The 20514-nt window shown below is 51.8% G+C and overlaps 2 protein-coding genes across 3 annotated transcripts in view; both read left to right on the top strand.

The window, feature by feature from the left end:
• Positions 1-8827, top strand: part of PALM (paralemmin) — a 30132-nt gene extending 21305 nt beyond the window's left edge. For both annotated transcript variants that reach the window (XM_080671951.1, XM_080671952.1), the window contains one exon: positions 6725-8827. In XM_080671951.1, coding sequence (XP_080528077.1) covers positions 6725-7257 — 533 coding nt within the window. In that variant the 3' untranslated portion in view covers positions 7258-8827. The remainder of the gene's footprint in view (positions 1-6724) is intronic.
• A 34-nt stretch (positions 8828-8861) lies between these two features.
• MISP (mitotic spindle positioning) lies at positions 8862-19100 on the top strand (the record flags this gene model as incomplete). The annotated part of the gene is given in 7 exon segments (XM_080674047.1): positions 8862-8889; positions 8892-9015; positions 15023-15065; positions 15067-16738; positions 17543-17673; positions 18407-18445; positions 19011-19100. Coding segments are annotated over 7 exon segments (2127 nt in total).
• Between the last annotated feature and the right edge of the window lie 1414 nt (positions 19101-20514).

The following is a 20514-nucleotide window of genomic DNA, read 5'->3' on the forward strand; positions in this document are numbered from 1 at the left end:
GTCCTGTTATAGCCCAGCTCTGCCACGCTTTAGCAGCGGTCACCAACCGGTGGTCCATGGACCACTGGTGGTCCGTGAGGTCCAAAAGGTTGGCGACTGCTGCTTTTGAGTATAGACCCAGGTAGGATTCTGGTCCAGTTCTCATCAACTGTGTGGTCTGGGCAGAAATGACTGCATGAGGCTGAGGGGCAAAGATTTCTGTGCTAGCAGAAGATCCTCACCATGGCCACTCTGCCCAGCCTGGCCCAGCCCCTGGGGAGTCAGGACCCCCCAGACTGGACTCTCGTTGCTTAGCAATGGGAAGGTGATCCACTTCCATGGCAGCTGAGGGCTCAGATTCCTATCTTGGGGCAATGGCCATTGGGAAATACTCAGCTTGATTCTGTATTAACTGGGCATACCCATCCTCTGGGCCTCCAGCTCAAAGTCACTTTGAGGCCTTGAAGTGTGGGATGCCCCCCCCACTCCCTCTCTGGAAACTGAAAGTTGAGAGCACTTTCCGTCTGGCCAGAAGCCAGAAATCGGAGCCCTGACCCTTGGCCAGGGAGGAGTGAATCCTTAGGCTCTGTAAGTCCCTCCTCCCTCCCCAGGCAGCCAGGCAGCTATGCTTCTAGGGCTGTGATCTAGGGCTGGCGTCAAACTGTGGCTGGGACTCCTCTTGGTGCTGAAACCCCATCCTTAGAGACTGCAGCACAGTTCAGAAAGTGACAGATCAGAGAGACACGGAGCAGGAAGGTTGGAGAGATTTGGAAAATGCATTTCACAGATTGATTGCAGGGGGTTGGGGGAAAAAGATTGATTGCAGGAATAAAACTCTGCCCCATGGAGAATGAATGTTCTTGTCAAACACAGGTAAAACATTTTCAGAAAGTGACCATGTTCTGAACTGCAAAGGTGTCTATAATATCTTATGCTGTATCCCCAGATCACAGTCCCTCACTCCCCAATATTTAAAAACATCTTTTGTAATTTATCTTGGCTTAGAGAGACAATCAGTCAAAATGGAAATTATAAGATATTTAAACTTGAAAGAGGACAAAGTAAATTTAATACATGGGTGCAGCCAAAGCTGAACTCAGAGGAGAAGGTATAGCCTTTGGGCATTTACAGGAAAACAAGACTGGGTGAATGAACTAAAATTAATTCAGGATCAACCACATAAACCAGAAGAAGGAAGAAAGGATCCCTGCAACTCATTGAATTAGTCTTTCTTTGTTTATAACAAGTGCTTTTGTGCCCAGGAATTTTCCTGTGTACTCCAGTTTGGCTGTGCCCACAGATCCCAACAGGAAGCTTAGACTGTCCATCTAATTTGGTTTATGGTTTCCTCTCTTTTAAAAAAATATATTTTATTGATTTCAGAGAGGACAGGAGAGGGAGACAGAGAAACAGTGATAAGAGAGAATCATTCATCAGCTGCCTCCTGCATGCCCCCTACTGGAGATCGAGCCTGCAACCTGGGCCTGTACCCTGACAGGAATCGAACCGTGACCTCCTGGTTTATAGTTCAATGCTCAACCACCGAGCCACGCCGGGTGGGCTATGATTTTCTCTTTAGCCTGGAGCAGTGGTCGGCAAACTCATTAGTCAACAGAGCCAAGTATCAATAATACAATTGAAATTTCTTTTGAGAGCCAAATTTTTTTTTTTTTTTTTTTTTCAAATTTTTATTAAGGTATTATATGTGTACATATCTTACCATTGCCCCCCACCCCCACCTCACTCCCATACATGCCCTCACCCCCCAATGTTTTGTATCCGTTGCTTACTCTTATATACATGCATATAAGTCCTTCAGTTGATCTCTTATTTCCCCCACCTCTCCCTAACCTTACCACTGTAATTTGACAGTCTGTTTGATGCTTTACTGCCTCTGTAACTATTTTTTTGTTCATCAGTTTATAATGTTTTTCATTATCCCCAAATGAGTGGGATCATGTGGTATTTTTCTTTCATTGACTGGCTTATTTCACTTAGCATAATGTTCTCTAATTCCATCCAAGTGCCTACAAATGGTAGTAATTCCTTCTTTTTTACGGCAGCATAGTATTCCATTGTGTAGATGTACCATAGTTTTCTGATCCAGTCATCTGCTGATGGGCACCTAGGCTGTTTCCAAATCTTAGCTATTGTAAATTGTGCTGCTATGAACATAGGGGTGCATATATCCTTTCTGATTGGTGTTTCTGGTTTCTTAGGATATATTCCTAGGAGTGGGATTACTGGGTCAAATGGGAGTTCCATTTTCAGTTTTTTGAGGAAACTCCATACTGTTCTCCACAGTGGCTGCACCAGTCTGCATTCCCACCAGCAGTGCACGAGGGTTCCTTTTTCTCCGCATCCTCGCCAACACTTGTCGTTTGTTGATTTGTTGATGATAGCCATTCTGACAGGTGTGAGATGGTATCGCATTGTTGTTTTGATTTGCATCTCTCGGATAATTAGTGACTTTGAGCATGTTTTCATGTGTCTCTTGGCCTTCCTTCTGTCTTCTTTCGAAAAGATTCTATTTAGGTCCGTTGCCCATTTTTTTATTGGATCCTTTATCTTCCTTTTATTAAGTTGTATAAGCTGCCTGTAGATGTTGGAAATTAAACCTTTATCAGTGATACCATTTGCAAATATGTTCTCCCATACAGTGGGGTTTCTTGTTGTTTTGTTGATGGTTTCTTTTGCTGTGCAAAAGCTTTTTATTTTGATGTAGTCCCATTTGTTTATTTTCTGTTTGGCTTCCATTGCCCTAGGGGCAGTATCACTGAAAAAGTTCTTTTGGCATATGTCTGAGATTTTGCTGCCTGTGGATTCCTCTAGTATTTTTATGGTTTCCCGTCTTATATTTAAGTCCTGTACCCATTTTGAGTTTATTTTTGTGTATGGTGTAAGTTGGTGATCTAGTTTCATTTTTTTGCATGTATCTGTCCAATTTTCCCAACACCATTTATTAAAGAGACTGTCTTGACTCCATTGTATGCTCATGCCTCCTTTGTCAAATATTAAATGCGCATATTGGTTTGGGTCGATATCTGGATTCTCTATTCTGTTCCATTGATCTATATGTCTGTTCTTGTGCCAGTACCAGGCTGTTTTGAGGACAGTGGCTTTGTAGTACAGCTTGAAATCTGGTATTGAGATCCCTCCTACTTTATTCTTCTTTCTCAGGATTGCTGTGGCTATTCGGGGTCTTTTTTTATTCCAGATGAATTTTTGGAGAGTTCTTTCTAGGTCTGTGAAATACGCCGTTGGTATTTTAATGGGGAGTGCATTGAATCTATAGATTGCTTTGGGTAGTATGGACATTTTAATGATGTTGATTCTACCAATCCATGAACATGGTATGTTCTTCCATCTGTTTACATCTTCCTCTATCTCTTTTTTCAGGGTCCTGTAGTTTTCCGCATATAGGTCTTTTACCTCCTTGGTTAGGTTTATTCCTAAGTATCTTAATTTTTTTGGTGCAATGGAAAATGGGATTGCTTTTTTAGTCTCTCTTTCTGTAAGTTCATTGTTGGTGTATAGAAATGCCATAGATTTCTTGGCATTAATTTTGTATCCTGCTACATTGCCGAATTCATTTATTAAGTCTGTTAGTTTTTTTATGGAGTCTTTCGGGTTTTTTATGTACAATATCATGTCATCTGCAAATAAGGACAGCTTTACTTCTTCTTTTCCAATTTGGATGCCTTTTATTTCTTCTTCTTGTCTAATTGCAGTGGCTAATACTTCCAGTACTATGTCAAACAGGAGTGGTGAGAGTGGGCATCCCTGTCTTGTTCCTGTTCTTAGGGGAAATGGTTTTAGTTTTTGCCCATTGAGTATGATGTTAGCTGTGGGTTTATCATATATAGCTTTTATTATGTTGAGGTATGATCCTTCTATTCCCACCTTGTTGAGAGTTTTTATCAAGAAAGGGTGTTGGATTTTGTCAAATGCTTTTTCTGCATCAATTGATATGACTATGTGATTTTTATCTCTCAATTTGTTTATGTGATGTATCACATTTATTGATTTGCGGATATTGAACCATCCTTGCATTCCTGGGATAAATCCTACTTGGTCATGGTGTATGATCTTTCTGATGTACTGCTGGATCCTATTTGCTAGAATTTTATTGAGGATTTTGGCATCTACATTCATGAGGGATATTGGCCTGTAATTCTCCTTCATTGTGTTGTCTTTATCTGGTTTTGGTATTAGGGTGATGCTGGCTTCATAGAAGGAGCTTGGAAGTGTTCCTTCCTCTTGAATTTTTTGGAATAGTCTGAGGAGGATAGGTTTTAGTTCTTCCTTGAATGTTTGGTAGAACTCTCCTGTGAAGCCGTCTGGCCCCGGGCTTTTGTTTGCCGGAAGCTCTTTGATGACTGCTTCAATTTCTTCCATAGTTACTGGCATGTTGAGCTGTTTAGATTCTTCCTGATTGAGTTTTGGAAGGTTATATTTTTCTAGGAATATGTCCATTTCCTCCAGGTTGTCCAGTTTGTTGGAATAGAGTTGTTCGTAGTATTTTTTAACAATCCTTTGTATTTCAGCGGGATCTGTTGTTATTTCACCTCTTTCATTTCTGATCTTGTTTATTTGGGTCCTCTCTCTTTGCTTCTTGGTGAGCCTGGCTAGAGGTTCATCAATCTTGTTTATCCTTTCAAAGAACCAGCTCTTGGTCTTGTTGATCTTTTGAATTGTTTCTTTGGTCTCTATGTCGTTTATCTGTGCTCTGATCTTTATTATTTCCTTCCTTCTGCTTACACTGGGCTTTTCTTGTTGCTCTTTTTCTAACTCTTTGAGTTGTTGGGTTAGGTAATTTATTACCCCTGTTTCTTGTTTTTTGCAGTAGGCTTGTAGAGCTATGAACTTCCCTCTCAAGACTGCTTTCGCTGTGTCCCATAGATTTTGGATTGTAGTGTTTTCATTGTCATTTGTTGTCATGATGTTTTTTATTTCTTCTTTGATCTCTCTGGTAACCCAGTCATGGTTTAATAGCATGCTGTTTAGTCTCCATGTGTTTGATTTCTTTGGGTTGTTTTTATTGTAGTTGATTTCCAGTTTTATGCCACTGTGGTCTGAGAAGATGCTTGATATGATTTCTATCTTCTTGAATTTGAAGAGACTTTGCCTGTGACCCAACATATGGTCTATCTTTGAAAATGACCCATGTGCACTTGAGAAGAATGTATATTCTGTGGCTTTGGGGTGAAATGTTCTGAAGATGTCAATTAATTCCATCTGGTCTAGTGAGTCATTTAGGATTGATGTTTCTTTGCTGATGTTTTGTTTAGAGGATTTGTCCAATGGTGATAGTGGGGTATTAAAGTCTCCTACTATGATTGTATTGCTGTCAATCTCTCCCTTGATATCCTCCAGGAGTTTTTTTATGTATTTGGGTGCTCCTGTATTGGGTGCATATATGTTTACCAGAGTTATTTCTTCTTGTTGGATTGCTCCCTTTAGTATTATGAAATGGCCTTCCTTATCTCTTGTTATGTCCTTCAGTTTGAGATCTAATTTGTCAGAAATAAGTATTGCTACCCCAGCTTTTTTTTCAGTTCCATTTGCCTGGAAAACCTTTTTCCATCCCTTCACCCTCAGTCTGTGTGCGTCTTTTTTTCTGAGGTGGGTTTCTTGTAGACAGCAGATATATGGGTCGTGTTTTCTTATCCAATCCGTTACCCTATGTCTTTTGATTGGGGCATTTAATCCATTTACATTTAAAGTTATTATTGATAGGTACTTATTTGTCGCCATTCCTATTCTTTACCCCTGTGTTACTTCTTCACTTCCTATTTCTTTTTTTTTACAGCAGACCCTTTAGCATTTCTTGCATTGCTGGTTTGGTGGTAATAAATTCCCTTAGTCCTTTTTTGTCTGTGAAGCTCCTGATTTCACCTTCAATTTTGATTGACAGCCTTGCTGGGTACAGTATTCTTGGATTCAGCCCCTTCCTTTGCATGACTTTGTATATTTCATTCCATTCCCTTCTGGCTTGATGAGTTTCTGTTGAGAAATCAGTTGCTAGTCTGATGGGGGTTCCTTTGTATGTAACTTTCTGTCTCTCTCTTGCTGCTTTTAAGATTCTTACTTTGTCGTTGTTGTTTGCCAATTTAATTATAATGTGCCTTGGCGTCGGTCTTTTGGGGTTCATTTTGCTTGGGACTCTGTGAGCTTCTTGGATTTGTGTGTGTTTTTTCTTCCCTATATCTGGGAAATTTTCTGTCATTATTTCTTCAAAGAGTTTTTCTATTCCTTGCTCAGCTTCCTTTCCTTCTGGAACCCCTATTATGCGGATGTTGTTTTGTTTCGTGTTGTCCCAAAGTTCCCTTAGACTCTCCTCTTGCCTTTTAATTTTTTTTTCTAGAAGTTGCTTTTCTTGGGTATTTTTTTCCATCTTGTCTTCTAGCTCACTGATGCGGTCCTCTGCTTCTTCTAGTCTACTCTTGATGCTTTCTATTGAGTTCTTTACGGCAGCGATGTCATTTTTCATTTCTTCTTGGTTCTTCTTCATTTCCTCTTGGTTCTTGGAGAGCCAAATTTTTTAAACTTCTTCTAACGCCACTTCTTCAAACAGACTTGCCCAGGCCGTGGTATTTTGTGGAAGAGCCACACTCAAGGGGCCAAAGAGCCGCATGTGGCTCGCGAGCCGCAGTTTGCCGACCACGGGCCTGGAGTGTGGCTTGCAGACCTGCTAGGCCTTTCCTCTGGTCTCAGGTCTCACTCTCTCTCTTCACCCCACCAGTGGTCCATGCCGTGGACGGCACCGCGGTGAACGGGATCCAGCCACTGAGCTCCTCCGAAGTGGACGATCTCATCCACAAGGCAGATGAAGTCACGCTGAGTGAGGCAGGGCCCGTGGCTGGGGCAGCGGAGACCGGGGGGACGTCTGAGGAGGCCGTCCGGACCACCACACCCTCCAGGCGGGAGATCACTGGAGTTCAGGCACAGCCTGGCGAGGCCACGTCAGGCCCACCAGGCATCCAGCCTGGCCAGGAGCCCCCGGTCACCATGATCTTCATGGGGTACCAGAATGTGGAGGATGAGGCAGAAAGCCAGAAAGTGCTGGGGCTGCAGGACACCATCACGGCGGAGCTGGTGGTCATCGAGGATGAGGCTGAGCCTAAGGAGGCTGCCCCACCCAATGGCAGTGCAGCCGAGCCCCCTACCACTTCAGGCTCCAGGGAAGAGAACCAGGTGGGGCCTGAGGCCCCTGCCAGCGACACCCAGGACCTTGACATGAAGAAGCAGCGTTGTAAATGCTGCTCCATCATGTGAGCCGAAGGCCCCAGACCCCGGCCCCACCCTCCACACCACAGAGATCCACAGCCCGGCCCCGGTGCCTGCCCACCCTCCACCCACAATCATGGACCCCAGGACATGCTATGTTGTCACATCTTCCTTCTGAGTTTTCTTTCACTGGAAAGAGAGGGACAGGGGTCCTGTACCCATTACCACCCTGACACACCCTAAACCACTGAGCTGTGTGCCTGTGCCTGGTAGGACAGAGACACGGACAGACCCACTTTTCCCAAAACGAGGATCCCCCACATGTCACGGCAGCTCCACAGACGGGCTTTTGCCCACAGAGTTCCTGGCTGGTGGGACCCAGGCCTCTGTGCCGCCCCAGGCAAGTCCGCTACCCTCTGGGCCTCCTGCCTGTGCCTTTCTGCCACCTCCAGTGAGGTCTCCAAGGGGACATCCTGCAGAGAGGGACTGGAGAGCCGAGGGGTCCTGGGCGCCTTTTCTGTCCCCACTCAGCCCCTGGAAGTGGGGTTCCCTGGCAAAGGCACTGGTGTCGGGATCCTGGGCAGTTAGGGTGAGGCTGTGCCTCATTGGGGAGCCTCAGTCGGAGACCAGGCTCCAGTTCTTAGAATAAAGCAGGGGCCCCCCCTGGCACCCCAGCCCAATGTGCCCTTCCCTTGATGCTCTCTGTGGGCATGACCAGTGCACGATGGAGCCTAGGAAGGGGGAGCCCAGAGGACGCACACCCCACTTGGGGGGTCTATGACCCCTGTGCTGTCTTCTGGATGGGGCCGGTGAGGGTCTTCGAGTTGCACCCTGCACAAGGCAGGGTCACGTGAGCCACTTCTTGTCCTGAGCTCCCACCCTCACTGGGCCCTCCTTCCTCCTGGTGCTAATTTGAGGACCCTAGGGGGCTGCCCCAGCCCATTCTCCAGCCTACTTGGGCCAGAGTCCTGGGTCTCCTTAACCATACCCCAGAGATCAGGCCTACTGCCAGCTCTGCTAGGCTTGGCACATTCTGGGCAGTGGAGGGGCCCACAGCCTGGGGCAGGGAGCTTCCCCTGGGTTGCAGCAGGAGACCCCCATTGGCTACCCAGCCCAATGTGAGCCTCCCCCACCTCGTTGGAAGGGGTGAGGGGTGAGGGCCTCTCCTCCTCTGGGTAGCTGACACCCAGGTGTGCACACACCTCTCCCAGGTTGCAGCCACACTCATCCTCAGAGGCACATTCATGCCCACGCTTACGCACCCTCTCCTGTGTAGGCTATAGGATGACCAGGCCCCATCTTGGGCCCCTCCCCTGGGCCCCCACTCCTGGTGCCCAGGCTGAGGCAGCCCCCTCACCACTGCCTCCGCGGAGCCATGCAAGGGCTGCCTGAAACCAGCCCGGCCTGTCTCAGCTCTGCCCCTTGGTGGTGGGAGGAGAGGCCCTCTCTGAGGTGGCCCCCAGCAGTGGCATGGACCCCCTCCCTCCTCAAGCCGCCAGGTCCTCGAGCTGAGAGCCTACGCTGAAGTGCCCTTGCTGACCCCTCTGCTTTCGATGTGTGACAGGCCCGTGTTCCTGACTTTCCCAGAGAAGCAAATAAACCCCATGAACGCCCTGGGTCCTGGAGTTCTTGATTTCTCTGGGGCCGGGAGGATGTGGCCAGCCAGGGAGTGGGTGGGGCCGCCTGGGTGGCCTTAAAGGGAGGCTGTGTGGGGCCCTGCACTCCTCCAGCTCACCTGGTACTGAGGTGGGGACATCGGTGGAGGCCACACCTACACTTGAACACATCTGAGCAGCACCTGGGCAGGTAAGACCTGGAGGTAAAGGGGCAGCAGCCAGTATCAGGACTTGCTTTCTGTTTCCTGTGGAACCCTCCGTTCCAGACCCGCCCTGCCCCTCTCTTATTCCTTGGCTGTGAGGCTGCCCCTTGCTAGCTCGCAGCACCCCAAGAAACCGAAAGGATCCCACAGACACTCCCAAGTTCTATAGGGAACCAGGCTCTGAAAAATAGATGGAGCCCTGGGGGAGGACGCATTTATGGGGGCTGCAACCCCATTTTACCTCACTGGGAAAAGTCGCTGTCCCCTTGGGCCTCAGTTTGCCCATCTGTTCATTGCTTTGAACCCTGAGTGGGCCACCCGTCTGGGAGCAGGACATTGGGGTGCTTGTCTCCACAGTGCTCCCAGCACACTGGGTGACAGTCTCTGCCATTTGGGGCTTCAGTTTCTCCAATAGGGCGGTAAGGATGGTGGGCAGGTTCCAGTCTCACCCCCGCCCCCACCAGCACTGTGTGCCCTTAGACAGGACTGGACGCTCGCTGTGCTTCAGTTTCCGAGCCTGCAAACAGACAAGAGGACGTGCAGTGAGTGGTGTGGAGGGAAGACAGCAAGGCTGTGCGCCCCAGGTTTGGCAGAACTGGCCCAGGTTGAACGCTCAAGCTGTCATTCTGGGCTGGGCCCTGTGTGTGGACCTGTCTCAGACCCTCATCCCAGGCAGGCCTGCCAGGTGTGGGCTCAGGCCCATTCGATGGAAGAAGAGACTGAGGTTGAGAGGGACCCTGCAGCCAGCCAAGGGCAGGACAGAGCCCCAGCCCAATCTACTGTGTCCCCTGCCCCGTAGACTGGCCACTGGTCCCAGTGGCCTGACTTTCCTGCAGCCCTGGCCATGCTCTGCACCTCAACCAAGAATCGGGTGGGACAGCTGAGCACCTGGGAGGACCGGCTGCCCACTTAGGGCCTCTATGCTCCATCTGTCAGTGGGACCCAGGCCTTGCTCACCCACCAGCATTTCCACCACTTTTGAGTCTTCAATCGGCTCTTTGTGTGCGATCCAAGTGGCCTGGGGCCTCCTCCCAGCTGTGTGATGGCCCCATTTCATGAGAAGGAAACAGGCTCAGAGAGGCTATGGGGATCTGAACCCAGACCCGCTGAATCCCCCAGAAACGGGGGGGCAAGACGAGCTTGTCCCAGAAAGGACTCTGGTGGAGTAGCCCCAAAGGTGGGTGGAGCCAGGTGGCACCATGGAGGTATGGGACCCCCACAACCCAGAAATGGGCAGCTGGTTCATGTACCTGCTGTGTGACCCGGGGCAAGATGTCGCCTCTCTGAGTGGCACTGAAAGGTGTGGGAAAGCCAGGTGGCAGCTAGAGGGAGGTTTCGGGTGAGTTCCAGCTCCGGGGGCTGGAGGCCCTGGGGGCTGGGGCTGGGGACAGAGTGCAGTGGGCATGGTGCCTGCCCTCCACGCCGCCTGGGTATCGGCTTTCTCCCTCCTCCTCCGGACTTTGTTTCCTGATGCCGGGTGGGGCCGAGGAGGGAGTGCACCTGCCTCCCTTGGGTGGGGCCCTTCTCCTGGCAACCTGTGGGAAGGGCGGCACCGCCAGAGTGAAGCCGAGGCTTGGAGGCTACTGGGGGCCTGGAGCTGGCAGGTGAGACTGGGGGCGTGAGGGGACAGGATGCACTCAAAACGACGGCCGAGGGGTGGGTCCTGCATGGGGTGGGGTCTGTGTTTGGAATGGGGATTCCTGTGTCAGTTGGCATCATCCACTCACCTGTGAGGCCCTTGGGAAGCAGGGAGAGAGGCACTCCATTCTCACCCCATTCCCCTCTGGGCCCAGCTGGGGTCTCAGGGGCTGGTGGGGTTCTCCCATTGTTCTTCAATCCCATTGTTCTGAAGTATTGAGGTCTGTGTCCTTCCTGCCCTCCCCACCCCCGCCCCCCTGCCCCTGGCCCAGTGAGCAGAGAGCCCATCCCTGAACCTTGCTAAGGTCTCAGTCTCCACTCTGGGCTTCTGGCCTCAAATCTAAGAACCTTGAGCCCTGACCCCCCAGGAGAGGGGCCTGCCTGGCACCATGGCCAGAGGCCAGAGAGGCCCTTGTCCCCCTCTGCCTGTGGGTTCTGAGAATCCTGGAGGCTGATGGAGAGGCACTTAGCACCAGCCAGAGCCTTGCTTGGGGAGCAGCACATAACAACTGCACGGGGCCCGGGGCTTGGTGGGGGCACTCGGGAGGAAGGGTGGGGTGGGGCAGTGTGTTCGTGTCAGCATAGAGACTCTGTCCAGCAGGAGACACAGAGACTCGGTTGTGTACGAAGGGACGGAGGCTCTGCCCAGCCAGGGCCTGGGAGACTGTAGCATTGAGTGATGAAGGAGGAACACCTGGAGCCCCTTCCTGCTGTGTGACCTTCCCTGTCTGAGCCTCCTCCTCTCCAGCAGGCCTTTACCCTGATGGCAGGAGGCCAGTTTCGGTGATGAGCAAGCAAATGTGTGTCCCCAGGGGCCATAAACCCCTGTTTCAGTTTTGTATTGACATGGGTATGGAGGTGGGGCTGGGAAAGAGCAATCCAGGAGGGCTTCCTGGAGGAGAGCAACCAGCTGGGAGTGAGGGTTTGAACTTCAGGACTGTTTCCCTGTCACTCCTGTGTGACCTGAGGTGAGCAACTTCTCTCTGGGCCTTGGTTCCCTCTGCTGTAAACTGGGGGACAAGAATGGTCCCCTCATCACAGGATCTTGTGAGGAACAAATAAGATGAGGTGAGCTGAGATTTGCCCAAGATCATAGGTGAGAGGGACCCTGGGGCCTTGAACCCAAGACCCAGACTGAGTCCCACCCCTTGTTATCCTCAGTGAATTACCTGGGAGAAATGGGCCAAGGAGGAAGCGGTGCCCCACCCTCACCCCAGCTGAAGGAGACACCCAGCACCCTCCGGGCAGGCAGATCTCTTTTCCAGGAATTAATGTGCCCTGTGGGTTATAAATCCTGGTGAATGAACATCCAGCTATTCACTCAGCAAACACTCCTGAGTCACCCCTGCCACACCTGTCCTTCCCAGGGAGCCCCAGGGCATGGGGACAGAGCTGACCCAGAGGACAAGCTGTGGTCTATAGGGGAGCCCCAGAGGGGCAGCCAGGTCTGCAGCTAAAATAACCCAACTCCCACATCGTGAGAACCTGGAGTGAGTAATGTTTGCAGAGACCACACCCTGATCAGCCAGCCATTATTAAATTCCTGCTGAATACCAGACTCTGGCTGGGCTGCAGGAGAGATGCTTGCTCACCTGGGGCCCCTGGGAGAGAGGGTCCTGGGCTAATAGGTGGGAGAAGACAGGCCTTAAATAAACTTATTCCCCTTTCAAAGACATGTTTACCCCCAATAACTTTCAAAGAGAAAATCTCTGTGGGGGACTGCTCTGTCATTGGTACAGTGGCTCAGCCCAGTGTCTTGGGATTTACTATTCAAGCCGCTGTTTTAAATATTGTTTTTCTAATTATAGTTCCAACAATTGATATATACAAAAGATTGCATGATAGATAACCTTGTTAGTTGTAACATTGTTCCCATGATCGATTTTATGTTGCTTGATAACACTTCCCCAGTTCAAGGACATGCTGTGTTTTTCCTTTTAGAACCACATTTAGCGTTTACAAGCAAGTTGGTATAAAAAGGTAGCGGATGTGCATAGCAGCTCTGGTGGAACCAGGGTCCAAGGCAGAGAACAAGAGCTGCTTGAGAAGTTGGGAACAACCTGTCTTCCTTTTCTCAGCTGTAAAAAGGTGATGCCTAACATTAGGTGCTGGGCCAGGCTTAGATGATAGCGCCAACAATGGGGCAATCTGGGGGGGCTCCCTGGAGGAGGTGTCCTGTGGTCTGCAGCTAAGGAGGCTGTGGATGTGCAGAAATGATGGAACTTCAGGCAAATGGAGCTTCAGGGGGATGAGGCAGTTTAGATTTGAGGTGGAGGCACCTACAGAGTTTGGGAATTTGTGCTGAGGACAGATGGAGGCCTCGAGCACCTGGGGAAAGCAGTGAGAACGGAACCATGGAGATACCAGGAACCACAGAGATGTGAGATCAGATGTGTGACCTTGTAGAAAGCTCCTGGACACTTGGGGGGCGGGGAGGCGGCTCTGGGCCTCCTTGGGGCACTGGGTTAGGGTGTGGCCTGGCCTAGCAGGATAAGGTCCAAGCCTTCCTAGCCTATCCTGGCTTTATGTGGCTGAGGTGCGGTGGGGTTGGGTTGTCTGGGATGGGACAAGGTGCAGGAGAGAGAACCAGGATGTGGGGTCTGGGAGGCTGAAGTCTCTGCCAGTTGCTGCCCCTCTCTGGGCCTTGGTTTTCCCACTGGACATCCTTCAGCGAGAGGCAAAACTGCTGGAACCATCTGTAAATGTCAGATGAAAACAATCACAGAGCCCTAGCCCCGTGGTCGGCAAACTGCGGTTCGCGAGCCACATGCGGCTCTTTGGCCCCTTGGGTGTGGCTCTTCCACAAAATACCACAGCCTGCCGAGTCTATTTTGAAGAAGTGGCGTTAGAAGAAGTTTAAGTTTAAAAAATTTGGCTCTCAAAAGAAATTTCAATCGTTGTACTGTTAATATTTGGCTCTGTTGACTAATGAGTTTGCCGACCGCTGCCCTAGCCGGTTTGGCTTAGTGGATAGAGCATCAGCCTGCGGACTGAAGGGTCCCGGGTTCGATTCAGGTTAAGAGCACATACCTCAGTTGCAAGCAAGATCCCTGTCTCATGTGGGAGGCTACCAATCGATGTGTCTCTCTCACATTGATGTATCTCTCTTTCGGTCTCTCCCCCTCCCTTCTACTCTTTCTAAAAATCAGTGGGGAGGAGAGAAAATATCCTCAGATGAGGACTAACAAAAATAATAATAATAATAATAATAATAATAATAATAATAAAATAATGGCAATTTATTAAAAAACAACAACAACCCACAATCACAGAGCCCTGGCCAGGTAGTTCAGTTGATTAGAGCATCATCCTGATACACCAAGGTTGTGGTTTCGATCCCTGGTCAGGGCACAAACAAGAATTAACCAATGAATGCATAAATAAGTAGAACAACAACTCGATATTTCTCTCTCTCTCTCTCTCTCTCTCTCAAATCAATTAAAAACAACAACCAGCCCAGCCAGCGTGGCTCAGTGGTTGAGCATCGACCTATGAACCAGGAGGTTGCTGTTTGATTCCTATTCAGGGGACATGCTCAGGTTGTGGGCTCAATCCCCTGTGGGGGTATGCAGGAGGCAGCCGATCAATGATTCTCTCTCATCATTGATGTTTCTATCTCTCCCCCTCCCTCTCCCTCTCCTTTCCCATCTGAAATCAATAAAAATATTTTTTAAAAACAACAACGACCGCAGAGAGAACTTCAGAACGTGTGTGCCCTGGGAGAGAGGTAGGTACATGTACTGGCAGGAGGGCCTGATGGGAGCCCAGAGAGGTTGCCCAGGGATGGCTTTGGGTCCAGACAAGGTGAACTGAGTGAAGGAGGGGAGGAGTAGGATTAGGGCAGCAGGGGATCCCCAAGACTGGATGTGCAGTGTCTGGGAGATGATGAGCAGGGGTGCCTGCAAATGGCAGATATACATGAGGCAAGTTGTTGGATCAGTACAGGGGTGAGATTCAAGTATGGCTGGATCCAGGAGTTCAAACAACATTTTTAGGATGTTGTGTTGGGGTTGGGGTTGCTCTTGAGCAGGCTGTGTCCACAAGGGGCATGTATGGCCCCCAGAATTTATCAGTTTCATTCCACCAACCTAACAAGCCGAACAGGAAGAGGGTACAATTTCCACAGTCAAGTGTCAGGATTTCATGTCATTGACCAGGTTGAGTCATATGTCCATCCCGGAACCAATCACGGAGGCCAGGGGAGGGGGTGCTCTGATTGGCCAGGCGGGGTCACTTATCTATCCCTGAACCAATCACAGAGGCCACTTGGGCAGGACTTTGCCCTTGGAGGAACTGGACATTGTGCCCCTCCCCAAGTGCTCTTACCTGGCGGCTGTGCTTCCTTCTCATCCTCAGGGAGCTGAGAGTGTCTCCACCCCAGAACTTGTGGTGGCTGAAACCCCCAGAACATGGACCGAGTGACCAGATACCCCATCTTCAGCATCCCCCACTCGCCAGGCATGGCCAGCCTGGCTCTCAATGGGGACACCGGTTACACATACCAGCTGGTGCATGTGGAACCCTCGGACAGCGACTGGGGCCAGGACCAGACTATAGTGTGGGGAGGTGACCGCAAGGCCCAGCCGGATGTGCTGAGGGCAGGGGCATCCTGCAGCCTGCGCACCTGCCTCAGCCAGCCGTCCCTGCAGCCCGAGGACGATGAGGATGAGATGAAGGCCTACCACCTGGACACCAGGGACGCCCTGCTCAGGCGGCCACCGGACCTGGAGCGAGAGCGCTGGGCAGTCATCCAGGGCCAAGCAGTGAGGAAGAGCGGCACGGTGGCCACGCTTCATGGCACCCCTGACAACGGGGGCCCCAGGACCCCTGGACAACCTCAGTTCATACCCCTGGAGGAAAACGTGGTCGACAGGGAGCAAATCAACTTCCTGGCAGCGAGGCAGCAGTTCCTGAGCCTGGAGCAGGCAAATGCCAGGGTCCCTCAGACCCCGCCAGCCAGGGAGGCACCCGAGTGTGCCCCACCCAGGATCAGCCAGGCCCCCAAGGCCTTGAACAAACCGCTCCTCACCAATGGCTATGCTGTCTCGGTCAAGCCCCAGGCGAAGGAGGTGGTCATGGAAGAGAAGAGGGTCCGCGGTTTGCCCACGGCTATGGAAGACCCTGGTGCCCAGTCCCAAGCGGAGTCACTGGAGGCCCCCAAGGAGACACCCATTGAGCGGGAGATCCGGCTGTCCCAGGAGCGCGAGGCAGCTCTGCGGGAGCAGAGGGGGCTGCGGCGGGCCGTGGGCCACCAGGAATTGGTGGAGATACCCACCCGGCCTCTGCTGACCAAGCTGAGCCTGACGGCGGCCCCTCGGCGGGACAGGGGGCGCCCTTCGCTCTATGTGCAGCGTGACATGGCACAGGAGACACAGCGCGAGGAGAACCACCGGCGGGAGGGCCTGCAGGTGGGCTGGGGGTCCAAGCCCGACTGCAAATCGGGGGGCCCCCAGCCTGGACTCAGGAGAGCACTGAGCTCAGACTCCATCCTTGGCCAGGCCCCAGACACTAGTGCGGCCAACCCAACTCCAGAGCTGAGGAAGGTGAACCGCATCCCCCCTGATGCCTACCAGCCATACCTGAGCCCTGGGACCCCCCAGCAACAGTTCCCAGCCTTCCACGCATCCAGCAAGCCTAGCGGTCTCTCTGCAGATGAGGCCAAGGCGGTGGCCTTGCCAAAGGCCTCAGGGTCTCAGAGGCATCTCTCGGAATCCTCTAGAAAACCCTTTGGCACAAAGCAGGAGTCCTGGAAGCCCTCCAGGGGACCCCCACCAGCCAACAGGGGTGTCGTGCGATGGGAGTACTTCCGCCTACGTCCCCTGCGGTTCAGGGTCCCAGATGTGCCCCAGAAGGCTGAGACCCCCCGAATCTGGGGCTGGGAAGTGGCCGGGGCCCCAGCTCTGAGGCTACAAAGGTCCCAATCCTCTGAGCTGCTGGAGCGGGAGATGGAGAGTGTCCTGAGGCGGGAGCAGGAGGTGGCGGAGGAACGGCGCAATGCTCTCTTCCCCGAGGTCTTCTCCCCGCAGCAGCCCGACTGTGACCAGGACTCCAGGAGCTCCTCCCGGGCATCGGGTGAGGAAGGGTCTGGGCGGGAACGGCTACTTCGATCTGGTCTCAGAGATTGGAGCAGAGAAGGGTGGAGAGGTGGAGTTTGGGGTATCAAGAGGGACCGAGAGTGGAGGGACATCTGGGGGACTCTGTCCACTCCCCCAGTTGGCTGGTCTCTCTGCCTGTATGTTTCCGTAAACTGTAGATTTTGGAGAGAGATGTCAACTTTGCACTGTGGCGTTTGCTTTATGGATTTGAAGCTTTTGTTAATTAGGTGCATAAAAGGTTTACAGATACTGCATCCTCTTGTTCAATTGTTCCTCTTTGTCAGATGAAAGATCTCCTGTGTCACTTTTTTAAAAAAATATATGTTTTACTGATTTTTTACAGAGAGGAAGGGAGAGGGATACAGAGTCAGAAACATCGATGAGAGAGAAACACTGATCAGCTGCCTCCTGCACACCTCCTACTGGGGATGTGCCCGCAACGAAGGTACATGCCCTTGACTGGAATCGAACCTGGGACCCTTCAGTCCGCAGGCCAGCGCTCTATCCACTGAGCCAAACCGGTTAGGGCTCCTGTGTCACTTTTAATGTTTTCGCCTGGCATGGTTGCCCATCCATCTGTCCAGTTCTTTCTGACTGGCTGTTTTGGTCATTCTATCTGTTTTCCTGACAAACTCTCTGCCCTGCACGTCTGTTCATTCACCTGTCTCCTTAAGTGGTCCAGATGTTCTGTGTCTCCCAGGCCTTGGTCTGATAGATGTTCTACTTTCACGGGTCTATGGCACCCTCCCTGATGCTCCGTCCTCCCCCCTGCCCCCCGCAGGCACCACAGGTAGTTACTCAGTGTCCGAGTCACACTTCTTCACCCCCATCCACCTGCACTCGGGCCTGGTGTGGACGGCAGAGGCCCCTGCGGAGGCTACTCCTGGGCAGAGAAAGAAGAAGGAGCAGTGGGTGAGTCTAGAACCCTGGCCATCCCCTAGGAGGCCTGGCTGAGTTCTGACACCTCCGACAGGAAGGTGGAGCGAGACCTGTCAAGGGTCGCATGGCCCATGAGTTCCTGAGCTGGGACTTGAACCCAGGCCTGAATGCATACCACACACTTGTAACTATGAGGCCATCTCCTCCCTGAGTGGGGTACTGGGGGCGCCATGGAGAATAACACCAACTCCAGCCTCACCCACCTGAAACTCACAGCCTGGCCTCATGGGTTTGGGCACAGTGAACTGGGTTCAACTCTCAGCTCTGCCACTTGCTTGCTGTGTGATGTTGGACAAATCCCTGCCCTTCTCTGATCCTCACTCTCCTCCTTTGTGAAATCACCATGGAAGGAGCCATCTCCGAGCCTTACAGCAGGGCCTGGCCATGGGAAAAGTTCCATAAATAGTGACTGTCTTTATTAAGCTGAAGTTGACAGAAAGAGAAAAAAACTGCAAATGGTAGCCTGAGGCTGCACGGGGTGGGGGGGGGGGGCGGGCAGGGCGGGGGCGCAGGTAGCATGAAGGAACCGCATGGTGGATGGCTGAATCTGTGGTAATCAAGGGGCACTCAGAGGACCGTGTGGGCATGGAACACCTTCCCTCCTGCCTCAAGGGCTGACTGAGTGGACTTTGCATCGAGTTCCAGGCGGGCTCTGGGGTGGGGCAGGGCCAGAAGGCCCAGGGTGAGGTATGTTTCCTTCCTGTAGTATGCCGGCATCAACCCCTTGGACCACGTCAACTCGGAGGTGAGTGTGCTCCTGGGGGCAAGGACTCTCTTTTCCTCCCCTGTCTGTGCCCCCGCCCCATGGCACCAGGGCCGTCGAAAGCTTTTCTTTGGGATGTGGAAATTTCACTGGGTAGCTCCTGGATTGGCAGTGTCTTCCCGCGGTGGATTTTGCTCTGATCTGCTTGTGATGCCTGCATGGGCACAGATTGTGCAAAATGGGTGCACTTGCAGCTTCTTTGTCAAATGATGAAGGTTTTGGACCAGATTGGGCCCAAGACAAGGGCGTTTTCTTTGAGGGAGGGGTTCATCTGAGAGTGTGGAGAAAGCCAACTACCTCAGTGGGTTTGTGGAATATATTTGGGGCCATCTTTGAGCCGAGCCTACAAAGCCAGACCCATATATTTCCCCTGCTATAGAGCTCAGCATGAGTTAGCACATCCCTTGGTGCTATTAGTAGAAGTAGAAGGTCTGAAACAGAGGAGGGGATGGCCCTGCTTTGCCCCTGTTCTAAGCCTATCCTATGAGTTGGCAGTAGGAGGGGGGTGGTTAGGACGCTAATGGGGACTCTGTACCTCCTCTTGCAGGTCCTGGAAGCCACGCGGGTGACCCGCCACAAGAATGCCAAAGCTGAACGCTGGGAAGCCGGTGTCTATGCCAGTGAGGATGAGGACTGAGCCTGAAGATGGGGGCACCTTGACCCTATGGGAACTGCTAAGACCATCACCTAGTCCCCCACTTTAGGAAACAGGTCCCCATTTAAACCCACAATCTGAGGACCACAAATGACATGCCCACAATCCCGAGGGTGGGTGTGACCCCTGACTCGAGGGCTTTCTTTTCTGATTTTATTTTCCTAGAGAAATTGTTCTGCTTTTTCTGCGTCTAAAGCTGGGGATAAAACGGGAGCTCTGTCAATTCTTCCTGCTTCTAGGACTTTGCCAAACACTCTTGGTCCGAGAAGAAAGGAGACCAGCTCCCCTCCCCCACTCCAGTTGTCATTGTTCCCACTAGTCTGAGGGCAGAGAGGCTGGCGGGGCGGGGGGGGGGGGGGCGGGGGGGGCGGGAAGGCATGGGTCCTGGCACCTTGAGGAGCTGCAGGTCTGAGAGGCACACTCGGCCCCCCTCTAAGTCCCAATCTGAGAAGGGGGACGTGCCCCCAGTCCACCCCTGGGAAACAGTCCAGTCTGAGGAAGGAAACCTGAGTGCCCAGCCTGAGGGCCTCCGCACTGCCCTGCAGTCCCCGCCGCAGCGCATGGCAAAGCCCTGGGGACAGCACATGACCTGCAGAAAAAGGGCTTGATTTGTGAGCTAAAAGGGGTTCTTGTGTTCCCCCAAACTGCTTGTCCACATCCACCATGAAATAAACCCTCCTCCCTCTGGTTCATTCCTCTTGGTGACACTCACAGCTCCCACGGAACCTCTGGCCTTCACCCACCCCACGGGGCTGTCAGGGCCCCACAGCGCTCCCAGCACGGGGCATGCAGTAGGTGCTCCATCAGTGCTGGTGGGGTGACCCTCTTCAGTAATGCCAGGCCCAGACTTCCCACGCCGTCCCATCCCACTGAGTCAGGCACTGCTCTGCAGTCCGTCAGTGCTGATTCAGGACAAGAGCTATGTAATTCCACTCACAGGTGGTGCCTAGAGGAGTCAGATTCACAGAGCCGGAAAGTCGATGGTGGGTGATGGGCTGGGGAGGAGGGGGTTAGTGTTTAATGGGGTCAAAGTGTCAGTTTGGGAAGATGAGAAAGTTCTGGAGATGAGTGGTGGGGTTGGCTGCACGACAGTGTGAATGTGCTTAATGCCACTGAGCCATACACTTAAAAATGGTTAAGACAGTAAATTTTGTTATGTGTATCTTAACATTATAAACAGTGGGGGAGTGGGGGTGGGGGAGTAGTGGCTCTCTTGAAGGCATAAGAAGGTCGTTGGGGACCATCAGGGAGGCTTAAAAAAATTAGAAGTGGCCCTGGCCGGTTGCTTAGTGGTTAGAGTGTCGGCCTGCACACCAAAGGGTCACAGGTTCGATTCCCAGTCAAGGGCAAGTACGTTGGTTGCAGGTTTGATCCCTGGCCCGGTAGGGGTGCATGC

Source organism: Plecotus auritus (genome assembly GCF_963455305.1).
Source record: "Plecotus auritus genome assembly, chromosome: 6".
In the NCBI taxonomy this organism is placed as follows: Eukaryota; Metazoa; Chordata; class Mammalia; order Chiroptera; family Vespertilionidae; genus Plecotus; species Plecotus auritus.